General features: G+C 40.8%; 1 protein-coding gene across 1 annotated transcript; it reads left to right on the top strand.

Annotated features, from left to right (window-relative positions):
- Window positions 1-532: 532 nt before the first annotated feature.
- Window positions 533-14,793, top strand: trmt61a (tRNA methyltransferase 61A). The gene is made up of 4 exons (XM_076107312.1): window positions 533-668; window positions 2,800-3,144; window positions 7,548-7,814; window positions 14,043-14,793. Exons 2-4 carry the CDS (start codon window positions 2,814-2,816, stop codon window positions 14,336-14,338), a joined length of 894 nt encoding a protein of 297 aa, XP_075963427.1. The 5' UTR covers window positions 533-668; window positions 2,800-2,813; the 3' UTR covers window positions 14,339-14,793.
- The last annotated feature ends 10,679 nt before the right edge of the window (window positions 14,794-25,472 follow it).

The raw sequence follows: 25,472 nt of genomic DNA, 5'->3' as shown, positions 1-25,472 counted from the left end.
GATCGATAACCTGTTTTACCAACATAACGTTAAATTAATTGGAACTGAGGGAAAGTTGTGTTCAAGTGACGTAATTTATGTGTACATTTATGAAACAACTTTTCATACTTTTAGTATATTTGTATGTAAATATTTCTGTACTTTTACTGAAATAAAATTGTAATTACAAGACTTTTAATTTTACATTTCGGTATTTATTTTTTTGTACTAATCTGAATACATCAGATTGATCTGAATACATCTTCCACCGCTGTTGTGCTCACGAGAAAAGTGTGTTATTTCTTTCTTGTGTTCTTTCTAGAACTCAAACATGGTGTCATATTAGTTTACAAAAGGCTCCATTAGGAGGAAAGCTTTCTCATATTTTGGGGAGATTTCGTGCGTACGTGACCATAAAGTAATGCACCGTCTGGAGGTGAAACGCAGATTTACAAATCATCCGTACTGCCTCTTTGAATCTACTTTGTCAGCGAAGGGAGTTTACGAGTTCATGGAGTACTTCCGCTTCTGGTCGTGTCTCCTCGACTTCCTCTGAAAACAACACCACGTGTGTGAGGAGAATGAATGGGTAGCTGTCAGCGCTGTACACGTTCAACGACATTAAGAGCACAGTTTACCGTTTAGCGTCCAACGGCTGTGTTCTTTTGAAACTCAGACGTCACGAGACGGTAGGTTGATAAGTCCGCCAACGGTTGTTTTACTTGCCGAGCGTTGGTTACCTAGTTAAAGGTTACGGCAGCTAACGTCAGCATGCTAGCTAGTTAGCAAGTTAAAACCAGCGTCCAACGTTTCAAACACAAAGCGCAGCAACGTTAGCACTCGTTTGTTGTAGTTGTGCTTAGACATTTATGCACTGTTTACTTTTCTGTAGGTTTGAGGTCAGAAAGTGTAGAAACGATTTATTTTATTCAGAAAAGTTAAGTGAAGTTACTTATTTAACTGCATTAAAAATGTGACCCAATAACTATAACGTTAACGCTACCTATCAGTCTTCAATAACCATATCGTCGCTAAATTAGTGTCAGTTGGGATAACCTCAACGTCTCTAAATTAGCTAACGTAGTGTCAGTTGGGATAACCTCAACGTCTCTAAATTAGCTAACGTTAGCGTCAATTGGGATAACCTCAACGTCTCTAAGTTAGCTAACGTTAGCGTCAATTGGGATAACCTCAACGTCTCTAAGTTAGCTAACGTTAGCGTCAATTGGGATAACCTCAACGTCTCTAAGTTAGCTAACGTTAGCGTCAATTGGGATAACCTCAACGTCTCTAAGTTAGCTAACGTTAGCGTCAATTGGGATAACCTCAACGTCTCTAAGTTAGCTAACGTAGCGTCCGTTGGGATAACCTCAACGTCTCCTCGCTAAATTAGCGTCAGTTGGGATAACCATATCGTCGCTAAATTAGTGTCAGTTGGGATAACCTCAACGTCTCTAAGTTAGCTAACGTTGGTGTCAGTTGGGTTACCTTAGTGTCGCTAATTTAGCTAACGTTACTTAAAAGCCCATTAAATGTGTTGTGTTTAACTTTAGTTTAATTTAAACCTAACTAACTACAATGAGTTAACTAACTAACTTTAAGTTAATCAATTAATTAAATTAATTAATTAACTTAAACCCAATCAACCCAGTAAACAGACTTCAACACAAACCCCGATTGTTTCCCCCAAAGAAACAACAGAAAGATAACAATAGTCATTGGTTAATCCAACTCACATATTCTCAATGTTGTCCGACATGTTTGTCTCTCTCTGAAGTGAACCTTAACTCCAGCGTTAGTTTAACTCCAGCGGTTGGTCGAATGAAACGACAGTTATTCTTCAGTTTGTGCGCGTGGTAGTTAGGCTAGAGTTCAGGGTACGTTCAAGATTAAGTAACACAGCTAACTGAAAAATACATTTAGTAGAATATATATATATATATCCACACATCTGTGTTTAGGGGAAACGGAAAACAAATATGTTAACAAAATGCAGTGATGCTGATTTTTACTGTTTATTTTCATACAATAAACTACTGTAGTAAACATCCTCCAACACCAACCTGTGTACGCTCCTGAACGCAACATATATGCTATGATTGAGATGCTAAAAACTCATTAGAAAGTAAGAAAGAAGTCAAAACCATTAAAAGTACAGTATAAAAAAACATCGACAAATCCCGGCTTCATGAGGAAAAAATGTCTACTTGTATAGAACGTGTGGTATTAAATATTTAATAAAAAATCCATTAATATGAGAACATTTGGGACATGACAGTTGGAGTTGATGAAGTATTGTTATGTGACGCCAATGCTGAAGTGCCTTAAAACTGCATTCGTTCTAATGGCCATCAGGGGGCGACTCCTCCGGTTACAAATGTATATGATGTATGTATGTATGTGTATATATATAAATATATATTATAAAACAATGACTCTACTTCTCTCTTGATTTATTACCTCAGTAAACATGAGGTTATGGTCTCAATCTCTAGTTTCAAGCCTTCTTCAATACAGCATGATGTTCTTTTAGTTTATTATGATCCTATTTTGAATAGAAACAAAAAAGGTTGGAGAAAACTCTGGTTTGCAGGTCTTTGAGACAATTATCTCAGTTTGAGACTCAAGGCTACATTAGCCGCAACTAGCATACTCCTTTGTTCATGTCATTTGGGATGGCTGGTAACTATGGCGGTAGTAGGATTGCAGAGTTGGTTGTCCAAAAAATTGAAGTTTAAAACCCAAAGGTGAACATGACGGAGGATATTTTAAATTTTACGCACGAGTTATTGCTGTTAATCTCCTCCCTCCTTGTTGCAGACAAGGTGCTCACCATGAGTTTTGTGGAGTACTCGGACCTCATTCAGGACGGTGACGTCGCCATCGTCTACCTGGGCCATGAATCCATGATGCCGGTCAAGGTGCAGCAGGGCGCCCAAACGCAGACACGCTATGGAGTCATTCGCCACTCCTCAGACCTGATCGGTCAACGCTACGGGTCGAAGGTAACCTGCAGCAAAGGCGGGTGGGTCTACGTGCTTCACCCGACGCCGGAGCTGTGGACCGTCACCCTGCCGCACCGCACACAGATCCTCTACACCACCGACATCGCCACCATCACCATGATGCTGGAGCTGAAGCCGGGCTCCGTCGTCTGCGAGTCAGGTGAGGGTCACTTCAGATTCAAGACAGATGTGTCGGTCGAGGATTAAATCGATGAAAAGCATCACATAGTTAGTAGAAAGATAGTCCACTGCAAATGGCAGGAATGTTTGGTTTAAGAGAGCAATACAGTTCATGAGCATCATTGACAGGATAGCAAATAGAAACAAACATATCTCTGCATATTTTTTGGGGGAATGGAAATAGCAAAACTAAATAAATTGGCATTAAAAATAATATAAATTGTTTTTAAAAAATCCTTTTGGACCAGCTGGAAAATGCACCTTCTGGAATAGGATGCATTGATGGAGAGTAAAGTAGCCAACAGTATATAAAGGAGTTACAATAAAACACACATTGATCAACACAAAAACATCAGATATTGCATTTAGTTTTGTACTTCTACTTCATTTTGCTGATAATACTTTCATAAGAAAGGTTTTCAATACAGGTTAAGTCATAGTGGAGTATTTTCAGTGTTATATTAGTGCTTTTGCTTTTAAGTAGAGCATCTGAATCCTCCCTCCACTGGTTCAAGTAGGGGGATGGGATATGTTGCTTTATTGCAGCCTAGCTTTTCTTATATAACCTTTTCCACTGCAGCTTTAAGAAGCGCCTGATTTAAATCGTCCCGTTCACACCTTTTTGAGTCACATGTTTTGTTCCACAGAGCCTCAGCTGGTGATATTGAACATCATGTGATAGCTCGCAGATGTGCCCGAGACAATTATGTAATTCAGTGTTTGTTGACAATGTCACTTCTTGTCTCTCGCCTTCAGCTCCATTTGTTTAATTGCAGTCACTCCGAGTGTGTCGGTGTGTGTTTTCGGGCTAGCTTTAGCTGCATTTTCTTCCAGGCCAAGGGCAGGGATGAGGGATGGGGGATGAGGGATGGGGGATGGGCGAGGATGTTAAAATGTGTGTGGTGGTGCAGTGCTCCATCATGGTTTACTGCTGCAAGCCCTGCGAATGTCACTTTGTTGATTGTGTGTGTGGAAATCGTGTGTGTATGATTGGAAGGGTCTCCTGGGTGATGAATGAGCTCAGTAGGAAATCGGTTTAGTCAGCAAGAAGGCTGCACTGTCTGCACTGGCACCGCATTACTCCGGCCTTTACTTTTATGCATATTTAACACTTGCCCATGCATTAGATTAAAACCATCACTGGAAGTCTTATCACGTTTTTATTCACAGGATTAATGGTTTGAATATCGGATGGTTTATTAAATTACTTCCTTGTTGCAGCATTTTATTAGCTGCACATAACAACACTTGAGTGTCGTTATGCGTCGTTGAGGCGCTAATCGGCGTTTAGTTCGTCACAGTGGTGACTCGTAATGTCAGAGCCTGACAGTCTTTAACCAGTACATACTGGATAGACATGCAGCGATTCGAGGCGATAATTCTGTTTGCTGTTCTCACTTGCTGAAGGAGCATCCGGTCATGTAGAGGAGTCACCTTGACGGAGTGTTTACTGTATGTTTTATTTTTTTGATTCAGTATACTCAGCAGATGCTCACTGGAACTCAAGGGCTTTGGAGTCATAGTATTGAGGTTGCACAAATATGACAAGTTCAACCGGCCCAGGGGGCTCACAGCTGGTACAGAAACAAAGAGACCAAAGTCTAAGTCCAGGTGGTCGTGCTTCTGGCTTATATTTATACTGATAAGATTTGAAACTAGCGATAATAATGTTGTGTATAATCTTTAGTAGGGATGCACCGATTATAAAGTACTTGTATCGGTACTGTGTATCGCCAAGTACTCAAGTGTAAGTATTTTGGACTGAGAAATTGTTATCTCCGCCAGGGGATTATGCAACCGTGAGTCCATGAGTGAGTGAGTGCGCCTCTTTGTCTGTCGCTAGTCTCGCATTCTGCTGCGGCAAACTGGATGATGTTTTGGGGGCCAAGTTATGCTATAAAAATAAAAAAACGAACCTTTTGTTGCAGCCAATGTATTGGGGCCAGTATTTAGATCAATTGTCTCTTCCACTGAAGATTATAATGGAGGCATTTTTATTTATTTATCTAGTTTCATCTCTTGGCAGTCAAATTTTCTTTACAGAAGTGTGTCAATATTGACATGAATTAAATTATTTGACATTCACTGGATTTGTGTGATTCTTAGTACTTAGAAAATGGCAGCTTTATTACAGATGTGTATTATTTAATTTGTCCAACGACATTAGTGTGCTACTGAAGTCTACAGAGACAGAAGTGGGTTAACGATTGGAGGACTTTACTCTCTTACTTTCACATTCTCGTTTTTCCCCTCAAGGGAAATTGAGTTTTTTTTTGACATGTGGCCTAGTTTTTGGCTTCTCATCCAGGAAACCACCCTGATAGAATCAGCTTCATTGGCCGTGTACACGTACGCCTACAAGGAGTTTGACTCCGGTTTTCACGTTGCTCTCAACGTACATACGTAGAATATACAAATAAATAAATAAAAACAAGGAAATTAAAGACAACAGAGTAGAACAGAGGTAAGCATAAACATTTAACTACTATGTACAATATAAATATATATCCATAAGTGTGTGTGTATATATATATATATATATATATATATATATATATATATATATATATATATATATATATATATATATATATATATGAACATAAAGAACAATAACTTTGAGATATTGGTGCAGAATGGTGCAGCGCTCTCATTAAAGGGCAGTTTGTCATCATTTGTGTGATGGTCTTCTCTTCACACCTACAGACGAACTGAAGTGGAAGCACAGACTGTCTTTGTGTGAAGGAGCTGCTGGTTAATGTGGCCACCAAGTCCTCGAGCTGACACACGTAGAAGAGGTCAAACTAAGTTACATTTCCTCTATGAAACCCTGAAGTACTCGTTGATACCACTTCCTTTATTTCATGAACCGATGCAGATGCAGCACAACACCAAATATGGGAATACTTATACCAATACAATGCTAATTCTTTAGCCATGCTACCGACTCTCTGCTGATGAATAAAAATACCATTTTTACAACAAAGGTTAAACATTTGTGCTCTATAATCACATTTTAATTTAGTTATCGGAAAACTGAATAGCATATCACAAATACATACATATTTGGTCTCATCCAAACATTTTATGTTCCAAAAATGTAATGCATTTAAAAGAGGGATTTAACAATCTAAATCTTTGTAGGCGCTCTTCATCTAACTCTCCACCAGATTACATAGAAATCTCTCTGCCAGCTGCAGAGAGATGTTGCAGAGTAAACGACAAACAGTGGGAATGAAAACGTCCTTTAATCCAAATACGACAACACAGCTGGTTCCACACCAGCAAAAGTTGTTTTAATTTCAGGACTTTTGTATTGGATTGTACACTGTTTATATTTTGATAGTCACTGCATGTATATCAACATAAAACCAGTGAGGACAACCAGCACAGTTGGATAAAAAACAACTAATGAGGTAATTTAAGCAGAATGCTGTCTGTGTGTCTCTCTTTCTCCCCCCCTCTGTCTGTCTGTCTGTCCTGTCCTGTCCGTCCCCCCTGTGGTTATGTAACAGCTGTTTTTGTCTGCGTGTTTAAATCTGCATATTCTCATTCCTGCAGTTTAGAACACCCTCCACAGTTTCCTGCTTGTATCCGGCTCAGCATTGAGAGGTTTTTAGCGAGTCAGAGTGCTGCTGTGGGGTAAACATAGCCCTCTTTGTCGCCACATGAACAAAGGCGGCGGTGATGTAATATCAGGAGAAGAAGAAGGGGGGGTCTGCTAGCTTCTAGCTGTGCTCTCGATGCTTCATCCCCCCCCCCCCCCCCCCCCCGTCTCGTCCTTAACAGCAAGTCACATGACTGTTGCTATTCTACTTCTTGTGAAATGACACATCACTCTTTGACAAACCAGAGCTCTGCACACTCAGAGATGTAGCGTCCTCTCATCAGTGGAGAGAGAACCAGAGTGCGTCTATGAGACGCAGCAAAGACCAGCGTTTGAGGTTTTTATTGGATAACACGCCTTCATTTCCACTCTAGAGTAGAGTCCAATCCTTTTTCTGTAAACACATTTTCCCAAAGACAGTTTTGACATCTTCAATCATCTCAAATCCAAAACCCAAAGATATTTAATTCACCAACATCGAAGACTAAGAAGTGCAGAAAATATTCGTATTTCAAAGACTGGAACCAGATAACGATGAATCGATTATAAGAAATAGTTGCAGATTCATTTTCTATGATAGACTAATAATTACAGTGGATACCGTTTCATTTAAAAAAAAAAAAATGAACACTTTAAATAATTATAATACATAATACACATTGCTAAACCCACTGAGAATTGAGCCCAACTCTCCAGGTCTACACAGCTTGTTGTCCTCTTGTGTCCCATTATTTTATTCTTCAATTGTTTGAATCAAAGAGTTCTCTGTGTCGTAGGCACCGGTAGCGGCTCGCTCTCTCACGCCATCCTGCGCTCCATCGCCCCCTCGGGTCACCTGCACACGGTGGAGTTCCACCAGCAGCGGGCGGAGAAGGCGGCGGAGGAGTTCAAGGAGCACCACGTGGATCGCCTGGTCACCGTCAGGAACCAGGACGTGTGCAAGGACGGCTTCGGGGTGACCGGGGTGGCGGACGCCGTCTTCCTGGACATCCCCAGCCCCTGGGAGGCCGTGGGACACGCCAAGGCTGCCATGAAGAGACAAGGTAGGACTCTCTAACTCATGTTGGTACTCCACCAATAGAGCCCATAGAGACATTGTGGCCTCCTTTTCCTCGGTGTGTTTTTACCAAGAAAAGCCCCGGTGAGGTGAGAAAACGTATCAAGTAGCTGAATAATGGCCTTAAAATTACTTTAGTTTTACTCTTTATGGCCCTTGAGTGATTATTGTAGATTTGAAGGTTCGGGTCCGAGGAGTTTCTGTAAAACTGATCTTCAGTATCGTTGCTTTGTTCAAAAAGAACTCATAGACTGTATATAAGAAGTGGACGTTGTCATCGTGACGTCACCCTTTTGTTTGTGTCGTGCCGTTTTGAAGTGCCGTTGGCATCTTATTCTGAAAACTGGATGTTCGTCTGAAGAAACCGGATGTTGTCTAATGTTAATCTTTCCGCTAACTTTCAAAGTCCTTCGCTCGCTCCCGATCTGCGCCATTTGAATGAGTTTACCCTGTATTTCAGCATATAGGTGCACTAACATGTAAGTGTCTGCTGAGTTGACCGCAGTCACAGGTCTGATTTAAGAAGCGCTCCATTTATTTATTTGTTTAGAACGTTCGGTTCTTCACGCAACATCAGTCAAGGCGAAAATCAAAACCATTCTATGGCAACTGGACCGGGTCATATAGTCTACGATGTTTTTGACAAGTTTATTAAATTATCATTAGAGGAAATTACGGGGGCATTTTTTGCCCCTCTCCTAGTGATATCAGGGGCACAATTATATTTCTTAGGGGCAGTTTTGCCCTTTGCCCTCGTGTATTTCCGACGCTGCCTGGGTGAATGAATTACTGGAGGTGTGTGTGTGTGTGTGTGTGTGTGTGTGTGTGTGTGTGTGTGTGTGTGTGTGTGTGTGTGTGTGTGTGTGTGTGTGTGTGTGTGTGTGTGTGTGTGTGTGTGTGTGTGTGTGTGTGTGTGTGTGTGTGTGTGTGTGTGTGTGTGTGTGTGTGAGCAACACTCACCTTCCCCTGATGTTGACTTTTCTGTGACTCAGGAACATGAGCCAGTGACTCCCCCCTCTGCACTCAAACAGCGTCCATCGATCCGAGCCGACACAGCCCTCATTAACTCTTCGACCTTGTGTTGCTGTTTGTTCTCGGTCACATAGTGAACTCATGTTGAGGGTTTCTGTGACGACCAGAGGAAGCAGCAAGTCCGGGCAGGTCGTCGGTTCACTGAAGTGGGTCAGAAGTAACGTTTTGTGTGACACAGGAAGAACACGGAGCGGCTTCCTGTTTCATGTTGCATACTCACAAGTATTTGTGATTAAAGTCACACTGGTGGAACAGGGAGTGTAATCTGAAAGCTAATCTCATTTGTCTCACTGATCGTGGAAACACTTCATTTTATGACATTGATGAAGAAAACTGTTTAGACGCGGATCTGTGTCGTACACAATCTGCTGAAAAAGGTCAACATTGATACGAGGGGTGTCTCAATATATCGGCATTGACCTTGACGGACGTATTTAAAAATGAAATATTAATATCATGTAAATGTTCCAGCGCCTCTTAAATCATTCGACAGCTACGGTTACAGAATCTCTCTCCACCGCCCTAAACTCGGATTTTGAATCGAATTCATTTTCTAAAAAACGCACAATAAACAAAGTTAAAGATTAATTTTGACTGATAGGATTAGTTTTGTTTTCTGATATCATGAATTATTTTGGCTACAATCCTGATATCGTGACGGCTCTAATTGATGGCGCTGCGTTGTATTTTCTGACCGTGTGTTTGATAGAAAGAAAAAAGCCTCAACATTTCATATCTCAATGATTAGAAAAGGCATTATCGTACGCTGCCACCAAATCTATTTATCCAATGAACTGACAAAAAAGTGAGTGACTCGACAGTTAAGACGCACAGGATCAGTGGTTTATGAGTACATATTATTGTTATTATTATTATTATGAGTACATGTTTATGTTCCCGCAGCACATTAATACAGCGATTTTAAAAAGTAAGCCCCAATATGAAGAGGAATGCTGCTCTCCCTCCGTGAATCCCTTTTATGGTGCCACTGCTACATATTCCTTTCATGAGCGGTTGACCCTCACACACACACACACACACACACACAGATACAGATAAATAGAGTGCAGCCATTATAGAAGCAGTCCCATGACCATACAGGGTTATGCTGCAGGGACAGAGAGAGCTGGTGACTAAGGCTCCACAAGGAAAGGCTTGATTTACTTCCCACTGCTCACACTCGGCGTTTTCTCCAGAGAACCGGGGACAAAAAAAAGTGTGACCAAAAAGTCACCTGTGAAAGTGCTGAGGGTTTTTTGTGCACCTGACTCAATAAGATCAAATATAACTGTATTAATCCCGAAGGAAATTCTTGTGCAACAGCACTCAAAGCTCACCTATTTAAATATAAGAAGTGATACTAACACTAGTGCCTAATGGAAACTAAAATAGAAAAGTGATATTAATAAAGTAGTAGAAAGTTAGATGAATGAAAATAATATTTCACATGATATGGAAATGTAATATTGCACGATGTTGGGTAATAAGTTCTGTAGCACACGGTGTAGCTGTGGAAGCTAGCGACAGATTGAGCAGACGGGTTGTTTGCAGAGTGGAAACGACAGGAGGCACGACATATCGCCCACAGCCCAAATTCATCACCTTGTTGACTGACTCCAGATCTGTTCTCAGGCTCAAGAAAGAAAAAACTAAACCGTTGCTGAGAGCTGCTCTACTGCAGCGGACAGAATGTGATTCTTCTCCTGACCGACCCTCCCTCCCTGCTCGTTTTAAGACTCTGATTATGCAACAGTAAAGCAAACATGTCCCGTGAACTCAAACACTCATCGACCCGATAAGGAACCCAAGTTTCACGCATGTATAGCTATCAGTGGTGGACGTACGGTTGACACTCGAGGCTATTAATAATGCCTTGAGACGCCTTTGTGTAATCATCAACCCGACCCCTCCCTGTGCGTTGGTCCTGGTTGCTTGGAGTTGTGTTTATTGCGGTCTCGAGGGAGAACACTGGTCCTGTTGGCTAAAGGAACGCCTGCTTTCTGAAACATCCCCAAGTTTACCAGACGGGTCGGACGCTTCAACAAGGCTGCCCTCTGCAGACTCGCTCTTTAGTTCAGTCTGTAACTGGGTTTGATGAAGGTTGACGCGCCAGTTTGTCTCTCTGCAGATTATTCCCCTCTGAAGTGTAAATTCAGATTAAACGAGCAGATTGCAGCACAGCTGTCACCCTCTGACGCTCAATAGGTGAAAAAACAAATCAAGTTGTGTAACAGAATTTGAACAGGAACCGATGGCTTGAATGTGTGTGTGTGTGTGTGTGTGTGTGTGTGTGTTGCCTCAAATACAAAGGTGGACTTCTCTAGGTACCTAAAAGATGTAAAACCGAGTTCCTCCTCAAAGAATCAAACAAAAACACCACTTTATATCTTGTTGATTGATTTGTTAAAAATCTAGTCGTCTAAAGAAATCTTAGTCGAGACCAGTGACTGCTTAGTCGGTCTATAATGGGCCCTATTTGCTCAAAGGGCTTTGTAATCTGTACAACCAGCAGACATGCAATAGATAAACAATACTTTAATAATACTGATGAATATACAGATAATTATCCGCTGAATCTGCAGCTTTTTAGTGAGTTTCAGCTCATTGCTAATCAGTCCGGCTGCAACATTGCTGTTCTGTTTCACTCTCACTGCTCTCGTAGCTTTGCCACGATACTCTACCTGCTAACAGCAGACACGCTCAGTTAGCGACTAGCTGGTGAACAAAGCAAAGCTTTTAGCAGCTAAAGAGACACAAGTTTCCCTCAGACGGTGGTGGAGACCAAAAACGAGAGAGAATATTGGATGTAAATCTGTCAGGTGACACAAACATGACTCTGAATGAATGATAATGTTTCTATGTAGCTGCAGGATGATTGCATCATCACGAAGGTGCTGTTAAAGGTGCTAATTCAAATGCTACAATTTCATCACATCCAACACTTGAGTAACATCTGTAAAATTCTCCAAGAAAAGTCGACATTAACGCCTCTCTTGAGAGAGATGTTAAGTAGAAAACACACAAACTCTATTTGTTTCGTTAACCCCTCCCCTCCCCAGATGTTCTGGTCAGAGTCACATTCTTCAGGTCAGCCAGTGACAGTTTCCTCGGCTCGGTGCTCCGACCTCCCGTCGCGAATCACCGCAGGGCTTCGTTTAGAGACGAGAGGCCGGAGCCCAGAGGTGATCTGTGTTCATTAGAGCGCCGGGTCATCCCCTGATGATCCACAAACCTCGGCCCGGAGCCCAAGGAAGGAAAACAATCTGCTTTAAAAGGGGCTTTTGGGTGTAAGAAAAACAGATTATTAATAGTAGTAGTAGTAGTATCACAGGTTTCCCCAGAGGAGACTAAATGTCTCCTGAGTCCCGTAGTAAGTTCATAAATCTGGCGTTGATTTATTTTCGTCCATGGCTGTTTGTTTTTAAGCGTCATTCTTACAAAGATAACAATGAAAACACCGTCTACTCTCCTTTTTTGAGATGATGCTTTTGAGGAAGGTTTGATTTTGTCCCAAAGTGTCAGAATAATCATGCAAGGATGATAAATAACCTTTTTGAGTATTTTTATTCATAAACCTTCAGTTCATTCTCTCAAACAGCCCCTGATGGAGGACGAGGTGAAGATGATTCTGGGTTAAGTGGATCTGCAGTGATCTTGACAACAGGCTGCTGGTGCTATATATGTTCCTAATGATGGTTCAGGTCATGCCGGTGTTTGTGGAAGACCAAACATGATTGCCTCTGGTTGGTGTACATTTTCACAGCAGAAGATTTTTAAGTAAATCTGGCGGGTTAGCATGTTTATCCTCAACACGCTGGAGCAGTCGTCTCCTTCAGGCAGCAGCAGTGTTTCTGGTATTGTCCCAGACGTCTCACATTAACGCAGAATAACTTCCAACCTGAAGAAACCTGACAAAGATAAATGAGGTCAGAGACCAAAAAGACAGTGCAGATAGAGTTAATGGACCCGATGTTCTGTTAACTTGTTAGCTATTAGGAAGGCTCACCAGTACTATATGCTAACAATAATCAAGCTACTCCTGTTTAGACGCATTCATATTTAACAATATGTTGGGGTGGTGTTTGATTGCTTATTGTTTGTTTATTAATGTAGTGAATATTGTTCCACGATAACTTTGCTCTGCAGATTATTCTACAAGCGCAACATCGGCTAGCGTGTTAGCATATTGTTAGCATTAGCTGAAATGGGAATTCAACATTGCTACTCCGTTTAGCTTCAGTCTTTTATTCAGATGTTCAAATTAACATGGATACATTTGGTTGAAAAGTGACCGTTGAAGTATGTATGCATTTAGAGTATTTTAATGAGTACTAATATTAGTATAGCATCCAATTGTTCTGAGACATTTCACTCAAAAACACAAATGTGAACCTCGCGGTGGTAACGGAGAAAATGAAGATCACCAAAGTCTCCATGATTCAACCTTAGAATGAAGCTTAAGTCGGACACTATATCGGATGTATCAACAATAAGGATCGCCCACTAACCCGGGGCAAGTCACATGCAACGTCGGGCTAGTTAATCTAGCAACCGTGACATCTCTGTTGAGAGTTGTACATGCGCGGTACCGATCGGGCACAGGGGAGAAAATTGCGGCGGCTAAAGACAAAATTCATGAGCTGAAGCGCAAGCGACCATTTCAATGATCCTGGAAACAGGAGTTATGTGTGTGGCGACGTTAGAGGATGTGGGCCAAACTCCAAATTCATATCTATTAAAGTCAAGATGACAATCAACTTGAGTCTTTATTATTTGATGACTGCTAATAAGTAAAACAATGTGTATCGGGGCAATGAACTGTGCATGGGCACTATGAATGTTACAATCACTGGATAAGTCAAAGTCTGACTCGTTAGTGGCTCTAGAGGAAAAGTCAAAGGGGGACTAAAGTCTGCATGATTCAACCTCTGAGGACCATGAATATCTGTACAAAATGCCATGGCAATCCCTTTAGTAGTTCAGATACTTCAGCATGGACCAAAGTGTGGAAAGACCGACCGTAGTGTTGCTTACAATGAGCCTGAAAGAACAGCTGGTGCTCTGAAGAAGGTGAACACATATTTGTAACCGACTGGTCTTGGTCATATTTTGGGGAGCCGATGTCGACCGTTAAACTGTCCTCTCTCTCTCTCTCTCTCTCTCTCTCTCTCTCTCTCTCCAGGAGGTCGGGTGTCTTCGTTCTCCCCGTGTATCGAGCAGGTCCAGAGGACGTGCGAGGCATTGGTGGATCAGGGTTTCGAGGAGATCAGCACCCTGGAGGTCCTGCTGAGAGTCCACGACGTGCGAACCGTCTACCTGCCGATGCCCGACTTCGGCCCCGACCCCTCCGCTCAGACTCTGCCCGACGCCGCCGAGATAAAGCCTCCGACCTCCGTCGCCTTGAAGACCACAACCCTGCCCAGAGAAACGCAAGGCCACACAGGGTACCTCACCTTCGCCACCAAACCAAGAACCTAAAGAGATTTCTCCTCATGTTTTAGCTCCAGTAAACTGGGACGTGGTTTATCAGCTCTCTGCCTCGCTCCGGTGTATTTTCCATCTACATTAATAAGACTCTGATAATCCAGCGGGGGCACCAGGCTCCTCCAGGTCCCGACTGCACTGCAGCACCGAGAGGATTTACAGTTTTGTGTTACGTCATTTTATCCTCCTGTCACTTGGCACCGGTTTGTTGCTTGCATCAAGCATGAGTGAATTTAATTTGAGAAGCGTTTACTCTACTTTATGTCTCCCCTTTTATAGAAATCTATTTTTAATCAATTATTTCATTTGTTTGGGGAAGAAATGTTTTCATTTTTATCCTCTTTCTTTGCACTTTTGTATTCAAGTAAATACAATAAATGTGTGAAAAGATTCATGCTTTTCTTTATTCTGTTGCACAAGAAGAGGAATAAAGTAACTCAAAGGTTTAATCCCTTCACCGGCTGATATGACGTGTGTTTAAGTGCCCTTGAGCAAGACATCGATCACCCAGCAGGTCAATCAACAATAAGAGTTTGTCAGCTCATTACATTTAACATTAATCTTTCTCTATGTACAAAAAACGAGCCCTTTTCTGGAGTTGATAGTTTTAAATTTGTTAAATATTTGAGTTGGATGGTCAGGTCGACGCCTCTCTCATGTTAGCTTAGCATAAATTAAAGCCGCTTTTCTTTTATTTGAGTAAAAGTTCAAACCTTTTCCACAAAGGCGTCACAGAGACGATGTTTAAGAATAAATACATACAATATAAACAGGCATCAGTAGAGACAACTAATCCTATTACCAAGCTATTGTAATCGTACTACATTGGCATTTTAAAGTCTTTTTTTATTAAACTATTCTCTTGTTCGCAGCATGTTTTAATGTTCCCGTTGACTCGTGAGCATCTCTCTGAAGCTCGGCACCAAAAAAGGCAGAAGAAACGTCTGCAGTTAAACACAGAAGACACGGAGGAGCTTCTGCTTGTGTCCTCCTCCCAGATCAGATTCTCACGTAACCAAAACCAACCGTGAGATTTCCCATTCCCCCTCTCCTGACAAGAAGAGATCCGAAGCACCGGAGAACCATTACTGCTGTATTTAATTTTGGATTCTTGGGTTTCCCCACTAGTCTTTCTTTCCAAAAGCTTCACGGGAAGACATTCAGTTTAAAACGGGAGAAATCTGATGTTGTGTGACACATTTCTATCTGATAATATCTCATTAAATCAGCCCCTGTTGTTGTTTTTCCACCTGACTGCTGCTGCTGCTGTTAGTCAGAACCTCCTGCTGCATTCAGAGGCAGTCGGGGCGTTAGAGGGGCTGTTAACGGTATAATCCCCGAGGTTTACCGTGGGTTATAAAAAGCACTGCGGCATTTAAGTCGGCTGTGTTGGACAGGTTTGGTGTGTGTGTGTGTGTGACTGAGTGCCAACAGACAGTTTTACACGTCTTAACAAGGCACAGGCGGGGAAAAAAATAGAATCCGCATTCTAGATTAGACTTGATTGTCTGGACTAGATTTAATCAATTACCACAGCTCTTCTTCTGTGGTTTTAATCTTCCTGCACCTTGTCTTTATCGTCTGGTTGTGCAAGAGCCAATCGGTATGTTTTACTATCAATACTTACACCAATATTCATCTGCAAAGAGGCGGAAAATCAACTAGAAATTTAGTAAAAACTTGGCAGCAAGAAATGAGTCACAGGAAGTTGTTGTGAGAAGTTCACAGAGCATACAATTAAGCTCGTGTGTGTGTGTGTGTGTGTGTGTGTGTGTGTGTGTGTGTGTGTGTGTGTGTGTGTGTGTGTGTGTGTGTGTGTGTGTGTGTGTGTGTGTTTAAACCTTCACATTCATCTTCTTGTTGTGTTGAAAGAGACAGAAAATGTTAACAGTGAGTCCTAAAGATGATGCAGTTTGTGAAAGTCACACCAAGTATTGCAAATGTAACTAATAAGGTACCTCTTTTTTTGAGTATTTTAATTAATTTCCTTTCTTTCCCTCATCAGATAAAGTATTTAATTCATGATCTAAATCAGCAAATATGTGTTTATACTGTATACTGTATATAAGACACAGCCGGAGTCATCGTGACCAATTGGTTTGTAAACTGCAGTTTTGAAGCCTTGAGTTTGACATTTTGGCCGTCGCCATCTCGGATTTTTGCCACCAGTGAACAGGAAGTGACCATATTTGTATTGCAGAGGAGTGACCTGTAGAGACCTGTCAATCACCGTGTAGCCCCGCCCTAAAGCATCCCCTGCTTTATGGTCTGTTTGACTCTAAATGGACCATAATGTACTAAATGAACATCATGCTGTATTGAAGAAGACTTGGAACGAGAGATTGAGACCATAAACTCATGTTTACAATGTTTACTGAGGTAATAAATCAAGAGAGAAGTAGAGTCATTTTCTCATAGACTTCTATACAACCAGAGGACACGCACCCTGGTGGACACTAGAGAGAATGCAGCTTTAACACATGAAGCTTTGACTTCACTTTTCAGAACTGGAGGTTGCCTCCTGGTTAATACAAAATGCAATTAGTTGGAGATAATTAGCTTTATAACCAGTTAAAGCTGTACTAATCTGTATTTGTATTATGTCATTAATGAATCAAATGACGAAGGTGGTGGAGACCCAAAACAGAGCTGAAAGAGAGAGAAATATACATCCAAAAACACTGCATGCATTTGAAGATGTAAAGCTGAAACTTGGCTACTCTTCTGGGCGATAAAAAACGCCGCACATGCGACTTCTAATCACCACTAGGAGGCTGATGAAAATCTCCGTTAAATAAACACGAGCTTCTCTGGGCAGCTTCCAGAAAACGGAGTCATGTAATTGAGTGAAAGTCGTCCCACCAGCAGACCCGAAGCAGCAGGCGGCTCCGGAGGGTCCTAATCTGCTCGGGGCCGAGGCCGAGAATAGCTGCTCTTATCTGCTGGAAATCCTGCCGCTTAATCAGCTTGTCTCGTGGCGTCCTGAGCCGAGCGCTGATGCCCGGCCAACAACCAGGCCTGACGCAACGCTGTCAGAGAGTGCGAACACGAGATGTGACGGGGTGGCACGCGACCAGATAAGGGCGTGAGGGCGTGTCAGGCCTCCTAAGTGGACTCAAAAACTCAGTCATCGCTTTAAAGGATGTAGCTGCAGGTTATCTTAGCAACTGAGCTACTGGTGCACAGAGAGGAGAGCGCAGGTGGTTTCTTTACGTTCATTATTAGCTCCTAAACGTTCCACTGTGTTCACCAGCTAGTCGGCTATTTAAAAAAAAGACATTTTTAATTTTACACAAATATTTTACAGTTAAAACTTGTCTAATAGAATCAAAGGCGATAAAGGGATTTTATGTTTAAGAAATAACACTAATTTTTAATTTTTACACAAATACTTTCTAATCATATTAAATGAGATGTAAAATGTATCGAAATAGGATTCAAAAGGCAACTTGGAGCCGCTTTCAAGACTGAAATAGCCGTTTTTTGTCATTAATGGAGCTTATGGTTCTGCTTTTCCTCTACAGTATGTGATCCTATCTGTTTTCTTTTAACCCCTTTAATCCTGGTGGGACTAAGAGAGAAGGAGAGGAAAGCAGCGATGATGAGATTAGAGGCTGAGAAGAGAGTAAAGCTTCTGTTGCTGCTCCGTGCTTTTGAATAAACCTCTTACACAAGTCGTCATTTCGCTGTCAAAACAGCAGCACGAATGGATTTTAATGTGATCAATAACAGCGCTTTTTTAAAAATACAGTACATAATCCTTTTTAACACGTTGAGGAACAAGAGATCTCCTAATAAGTGTGTTGAGTTTATAAAGACAAAAGCATTTGAGTAAAAAGCAGGAATGAAAGAACAAAGTCATAACAATAAAAACACACGGCGTGCATTTCTATCTCTGCAAAAAGCTTCAAAATAAAGACAAGAACATCACTGCAACTGTCTAAGAGTTCAAACAGCATGATTAATAAACGGACTAAATAATAGTTACACATTTAAAAACTGGATTTATTGAGAAATACAGATTTCAGGTATCTTGTGTTTCTGGATAAAGACGTTGGTCTGTCTCAACAACTCCTGCCCCGATTACATTTAGGTAAATGTTCATGGTCTCCTGAGGATGAATACTAGTTATTTTATCATTATCATGAGAACTGAACCTGACTCGTACCCACGACTTTAACATCAGACTGACCGAACACAACGAAAGACGTTCTGAGTTTGTTGTTTACTTTTAGATGGCGACGTGCGAATACAACAAAGAGCTTATTGGCTCAGTTTAAAGTGTGTCAAAAGGAAACATGATCATTTCTCTGCAGCTCCGTCTGACAGGAACATGTTCATCTTTTCATTGGAGGATCTACCATTGATAATGATGATGATAATAATAACGTTATAATCTCTGTGACCCAGTTTCAGTGAGGGACGAATGTTTCCACCCTGAAGGCCACAGGCCTCTGCGGTCTAATTACCGTATGAAATATTGATGAGCTGCCTGTTTGAATCCGTTCCAGCTGCCTCCTCAATTACTATCGATCGGTTTTGGGATGGAAAGCCGATGCTGCTCTGTGTCATGTTTTATAATTCTGTATCTAATCTGCAATATTTGATTTGGACATATGCACGTCTTCTTTCTGCTTGTTTTGTGTGTAAATACATAATTTACTCACTTTCCATCTTGGAAAGCTACAACTTCATAAATAAGGCTGGAATAGAGATCGTGAATAATTGATTGATGCATTAATGTACAAAGAAGTGAATGAAACATGTCCTTCACAAGTTCCTCAGATTCAAAAGTGATGTTTTCAAATTGCTTGTTAAAAAGCAGCAAATCCTCACATTCAATAAATATCAGATGTTTTACTCTTCTAGTTTAATGCAGGTCAGTCGGTTGTTACACAACTATTAACAGGATTACCGTGACATTTTGTGCAAACATTCACAGTCCCCAGAGGATGAACCCTACTGACTTTGGTGATCCTCTGTTGTTCCCTCTAGCGCCACCATGAGGTTGAATTTTGTAGTTTGTGGTGAAATATCTTTAAAAATATTGGATGTATTGGCATCAAATTTGGTACGACCATTCATGTTCCCCAGAGGATGAATTTTGATAACTTTGGTGATCCCTTAACTTTTGCTCTAATTGTTTTTAAACAAAAATCCCAAACTTTACAGACTCTTGATTAGTTGAGTATCTCGACTGTTTTCTGATTTTGTCCATCAACCAAACTATTTAAATAAATGTATATATTATTTAACCGTAACTAAATATTTAAAATGGCCTGATCACAAAGTGTATTTTCTCCATCACATGAGGGGCAGAAGAGACGACATTACCTCCAAATTAAAGTTTGTTTTATGCGATTTATGTCAGACAAATATGATTCATAAATGGAGGAACACAAAATAAAATGTTTAGATAGTGCTGATAAAATGAAGTGGACTGTTGAATTAAAGGATAGTTTGACTGTTTTCCAACCATCCATTGAGCTTTAAGAGACATTATTCTGTCCCTGTGAACCAGCCTCATTAAAACCCAACACCACCTTCTTCACCACCGACATTCCTGCCACTCAGTTTGGATCCCGGCCAATCGTCTTCATCGCTGAGGTGTGGTAGTCGCCCACTGAGTAGGACAACAATGGAGGGTGAATCGGCGTGGCTCTGCTCGTCTTCGTTTAATGGACAAACGACCCGGTTGGCAGCGGTCCAACCATCTCAAAATGGGCACTCAGCAGTGGGCACACTGGAGACCATTATGGGCTCTGGGAAAAGAGGGTTTGTTGTGTTGGTTCAAGAGGAACACACGGGGAAAAACCTGGAAAAGACACAGTGGGACATTTTTACAAAACTTTTCGAATCGACAAAATCAAAACGTTATTTAAAAAGTGTGCTACGAATCAATACGCTTCCTGATTCAACTAACGTTAACACTGTTCATCCTAACAAGTCCACTTAATTCCCCAGAGATATATATATATATACTGTATATATATCTCATGATTAAGTTTTAACAAATAGAGATTTTTTGACATTTAGTTAATATATTGTTATTTTATTGTTAAAACGGGATTTTATTTGAGGAAGAGTGCATTGTGACTCGTTTAGGACTCAAAACTCAACATTTAGGACTCGGGACTTGAGTACAAAGGCTTGAGACTCACTTGTGACTTGCAGGACTATGACTTGGTCACCTCTGCAGTGTGTATAGTAAAAAGATAAGCACCACATTAACCCGCTGCAACATTAAAGTAAGTGACACACTAATGCATCAATAAATAAACTTCAGTAATATTATATAAATGATTCAGACATTCTGCATAATTAGTGCTTTTACTTTTTGTTCTTTCCGTGTAATGTGATGCAGATACTTTTGTACTTTTGAGTAAAGTTTTAACTTTAACTTGTAACAGAGTATTTCTACACTGTAGTATTGATACTTTTACTTAAATAAGATGAGAGTACTTCTTCCACCACACGAGGCCTCTCCTCCCGATTAAGGAAACCCAGAACAACATTTTCTCTTCTTTTGATGTGGACAATAATCAGCAGACGTATACATTGTTGAGATGTGAATCTGCAGACAGGAAGTGTCTGAGTGCGTGGTGCTTGTGCTGCTCGTCTTTGTGTCTCTGGCTGCCTGGTGGTGGATGTGTGTTATGGTGGAGATTTCTCAGAGGCTTTTGTTCTGCCTCGCTCTGACGTCACCGACCCGTCAGCCGAGTCTTTGTTGCAGTTTCTGCAGCTCTGAAAAAGGGTTCAGTGTTCTGCACAAACCACAGAAAGAGGATTTAATGAAGGCGGGAGATTAAATATTCCTGATAACAAGTTGATGACCAGCACCCTCTTCTTCTCAGCTTAAATCACATGTTTTTATTTTTTCTGTGTAGATATTTCATGTCACACCGTATGATGTTTTTCCACAGCTGTTTTCATGTTTTGGGGAGAAATGACTGGAGCTAAATGAAGTACTGACTTGGTATGTTGCAATTCACAAATGGTCCAGGCGTGTGGGATGAATTTACAAACATTTTGAGAGGTTTCAGTAACACAAATACAGTTTCTACATGCACATGAAATGTAGTGATTTAAATGTTGTTAACGCTTAAAGAACACAAAACTCTGCTTTGTGTTCGTCAATGAGTGAACTCACTGTGCATGAAGGAGCTGAAGGAAAAGTACTGCGGCCTTCAATATCTAATCTGAGCAAAGTGTAAATGTGGAGCCTGTTCTCTGCCTGCAGACACAGAGTACATATGAGAGCAGATATGCTGCATGAACGCAGGCCGTTATCTCTAATCGCAGTCATGCAGAGGTGACTGTGAGGGAGTCAGAGCAAAGGTGACATCATCGTCTGAAGGGAAATACATCAGGACACTTATGAGATGATTTTTCATGCTTAAAATCAATCTTCTCATTACTGGTTCAACGTGAAAATGTAGTTTTTCCTGCTGCGTTGAAAATGCAACTTAAACCCATCAGTTCCTGTCGAACGCCGGCGTCCCGATGAGACGATTCCACAACACTTCTGTGTGATGTTTTACAGTGTAGGCGTGGTTCGTCCCAGATAAAAGAACTTTTGAGTTTTTGTGTACCATGAAGGTCTAAAAGGATTTTCTGACCGTTTTACCGGCACTAAGTATCTATTAGCAGTAACACATGTTAATAATGATAATACACTTTAAATGTGCAGCACAAAGTTACAAAGTGCCGAACATGAGCAAATCAAGATCAAGACATTTCTAAACAACAATGAGAAAAAATAAATAAAGTTTCTAAACAAACAAAATAAATAGAATAGAACAAAATGCATCACAATGAATGAAGAAAACAAAAGAGTGAAATGAACAAATACTTATCTGATCTGGAAAAAATAAAAAATTCAGCTTTGACAAACTCCGTTTTACAACATGTTCAATTTAACTAACCGTCAGTTTATAGGTGAATATAAAACCTGGCATAGCATCCTAACGGGCTTTCTGATTGGCTGCTGGTGATGTCACATGTTTAAACGCTTGTCATTGAGGAAGTTAAAAGTCATAAAGAGGCGATATGAGACAAGGACCTGGTGACCTGAGTGTTGGCTCAGTGTTAATCGCTGCCTGCAGGACTTTACTGACAGTCACAGTTCAACCTTGTGATAAGAAAACAGGACGACGACGACGACGGTTTCTTTAACGGGCAACAGACTCGAGTTGAGCTCATAATAACTGAAACTGTTTTTATTATAAAGTACTTGCATTCACAAAACTAGTTATAAACTAGCTAAAATATATATTTTTAAAGAAACTAAAGAAAACTAAATGTAAACTACAGAAGGCCTCAGATCTTCTTTATTTTGTAAGCTTAGTGATCTGGTTGCTTAAATATACTTTAGAAAAAACATTTGTCGATCTCTTACTTTCTCTGAATGCTTCACTTGTTTGATGATGCTGATGCACGTGCATGATCTTTGCACTTATTGTGAGTCACTTTGGATGAAATGATCACCTACATGAATGTAATGTAAAAATCAGCATGGACTGATTTTTATTTGGACATTTGGGGGCAGATTAACAAGCTGTAAACACAAAATATGATCATCTTTTAAAGTGAATAGTGTTATTTACATGTGTAGCTGCTACAGAGCACCATTATCATTCATTTGGATGAATGTAAGTTCAATATTTCCCTATATTCTCTCTCTTTTTGCTCTGTTTTTGGTCTCCACCACCTCCTGAGGACGATATCCGTCTCTTTAGCTGCTAAATGCTCCACTGTGTTCACCAGCTAGTCTCTCACTGTGTCTGCTCCTCTTTGATGCTAAACAAGAAGTGTAAAGTCCCTGTTTGAGAGCTTGTTTCGCTGCCTGCTGCTGCTGGAAACAAAGCAACTTTGATTCAGGAGGAGGAGCAGGTTGTCCATTATAGTCGCAGCGATGGCAGCTTCCCAATGTCATCACGCCAAAGTATTTTTAAACGAGACAACAAACCCGGACAGCACGTTGCATGATAGCTGGGTAGAAATTGTAAAGGTGTTTAGAAAACAGAGTCAGAGTAAGTCGCTGTGAAGTAGTGATGATATGCATTAATATAAACATATGGATGGTAGGATGTGCAATGGGAATGCAAGAGGACAACATGTTGAAGGGTTTCCCAGAAAGATTTGGTGGCTTTAAAATGACGTTCCCGTTTCACTACACTACATTCTGAATTGCGTTTTGAGGGAAACGTATTTTCTCCCGGATTGCGTTTGCTGTTTGCTGCTGGACAGGAAGTGTGAAGTCTCTTTATGAGAGCTTGTTTTGCTGCCTGCTGCTGCTGGAAACAAAGTGACTTTGGTTCAGGAGGAAGAGCAGGTTGTTCCATTATCATCACAGCATTTGCAGCTTCCCAATATCCTCATGCCGAAGTGTATTTAAACAAAACAACAAACCAGGACAGCGCCTTGCATGATAGCTGGGTAGAAAAGGTGAATGAGAGGCCAACTGTAAAGGTGTTTGGAAAATAGAGTCAGGTGACACTTCGCTGTGGATTGACCCCTGTATTACATACAAGTAGTGAATATGTGCATTAATATATGGATGGTTGAACATCTGAACGTTTATCAGAAGAATCTGTCTCTGTTCGGGGACTTTGTCTTCCCATGCTTCATTTTACCCTCGAGTGTCATTTGGTCCAAACAGTGAGAAACAACCTTGAATCTGATTTGCACCCGTTCCAACATTGCGGCTGTCCCAGCTGAGACACGAGTCAAAACCAGATCTATATTTTCCTCCGACTACGTGCAGCACACACATGAGTCACTGTGTCATGGGATGCATTGAGAAGCATCCAGAGCATTGTGCTTTTCTAAGAAAATGGGAAAAATGAGGACGAGTCTGCGCTGACAGATGAACTGCATTCAGAGACAGCTGACATCTGGCTAACAATAGAAACCAAAGAAGAAGAACTTCATCTCTAAAGGCTGGAAAAAATGACACCTACGCTCACAGAATGACAAACAACAGATAACAACATTTGTGCATTTTCAAATATTAAAGGCAGCTGAAAACATCACGTAATGACCTCTTTATCTGTTCAAATCAATAATGTCTGCCTTTAAGCAAACAAAACGTTTGGTATTTTTGTTTTTACACTTTTTAACTGTTCCTTTAACTTGAGCTAAAGCATCGTACGTTGTTTTGAACTGATCTTTGAAAAGTTTTAATAAGGCCATATTTTGTTGATTATATACTTCCAATCAATTATTTGTAAATCCTGTGAGGTTATAGACTTTGATCTATGAACTCTCTACTCTTCTTTACTGTTTGATTGTTTCTAATCCAGAAATCTAGTCTTGCGAAACAGTACAACTAAATATGAACAACAAATTTATTAAGATAGTGCTTTTCTTAATAAAGTTACAAAGTTATTTACGTTGAAACAGCTAAATAGAGTAAAACAACCAGAGAAGGGGTCTACAGTGATGCTGTAGTTAGACTCAGTGATGGAGCTAAATGTCAACATACTAACATAGGAATTGGGTCATTAATGTATGAAAGTAATGATAAATAAACATTATATCAGGTTCAGGTTCAGGTTACTTTTATTGGTACCCGTAGGTAGACTTGGTTTGCAACAGAAGGCGAGGCATCCATCATCACACATTACAATCAACACAGACAACAAGACAAACATGATAAAAGTACACAAGGCTACAAATCAGTCAATCAATCAATAAAATTAATAAGTACACAAACGTTGCTTCTATAGCATCTGTGCACTGTTGCTATCATTTGTTCACCTGAGTGATGGCTGCTAGAACTATGCTGTTTTTATACCGCTTCGTTCTACACCGTGGGACTGTAGACCTCCGTCTAGAAGGAAGAAGCTGAAACTCCCTGTGCAAAGGGTCATAAACCAAAGTATTGAACAGAATCAAGTTATTGCCTGATGGTGGCACGAGATTAAAAGTCGGAAAATTACTGAATGTCTTTAAGATTGATCGTATGGGAATCATAAATGTCTGTACCAAATTCCATGCCAATCCCTCCAACAGTGGTTGAGATATTTTAGTCTGGATCGAGGTGGTGCTACAGTAACAACACCCTGTAATGTTTTTGTGTAGGTCCGCGGGGGTGCAGCCTTTGTATCTTGGTGTGTGATTTGTG

Source organism: Anarhichas minor, unplaced genomic scaffold (genome assembly GCF_050575085.1).
Source record: "Anarhichas minor isolate MPS153535 unplaced genomic scaffold, ASM5057508v1 ptg000038l, whole genome shotgun sequence".
NCBI lineage: Eukaryota > Metazoa > Chordata > Actinopteri > Perciformes > Anarhichadidae > Anarhichas > Anarhichas minor.
This window is presented reverse-complemented; position numbering and strand designations above follow the sequence as displayed.

Excerpts from the sequence above, each read along its gene's own strand:
- trmt61a (XM_076107312.1), top strand. The coding sequence starts at position 2,814 with ATGAGTTTTGTGGAGTACTCGGACCTCATTCAGGACGGTGACGTCGCC. Across the intron at positions 3,145-7,547 it reads CTCCGTCGTCTGCGAGTCAG|GCACCGGTAGCGGCTCGCTC; the intron begins GTGAGGGTCACT and ends TCTGTGTCGTAG. Across the intron at positions 7,815-14,042 it reads GGCTGCCATGAAGAGACAAG|GAGGTCGGGTGTCTTCGTTC; the intron begins GTAGGACTCTCT and ends CTCTCTCTCCAG.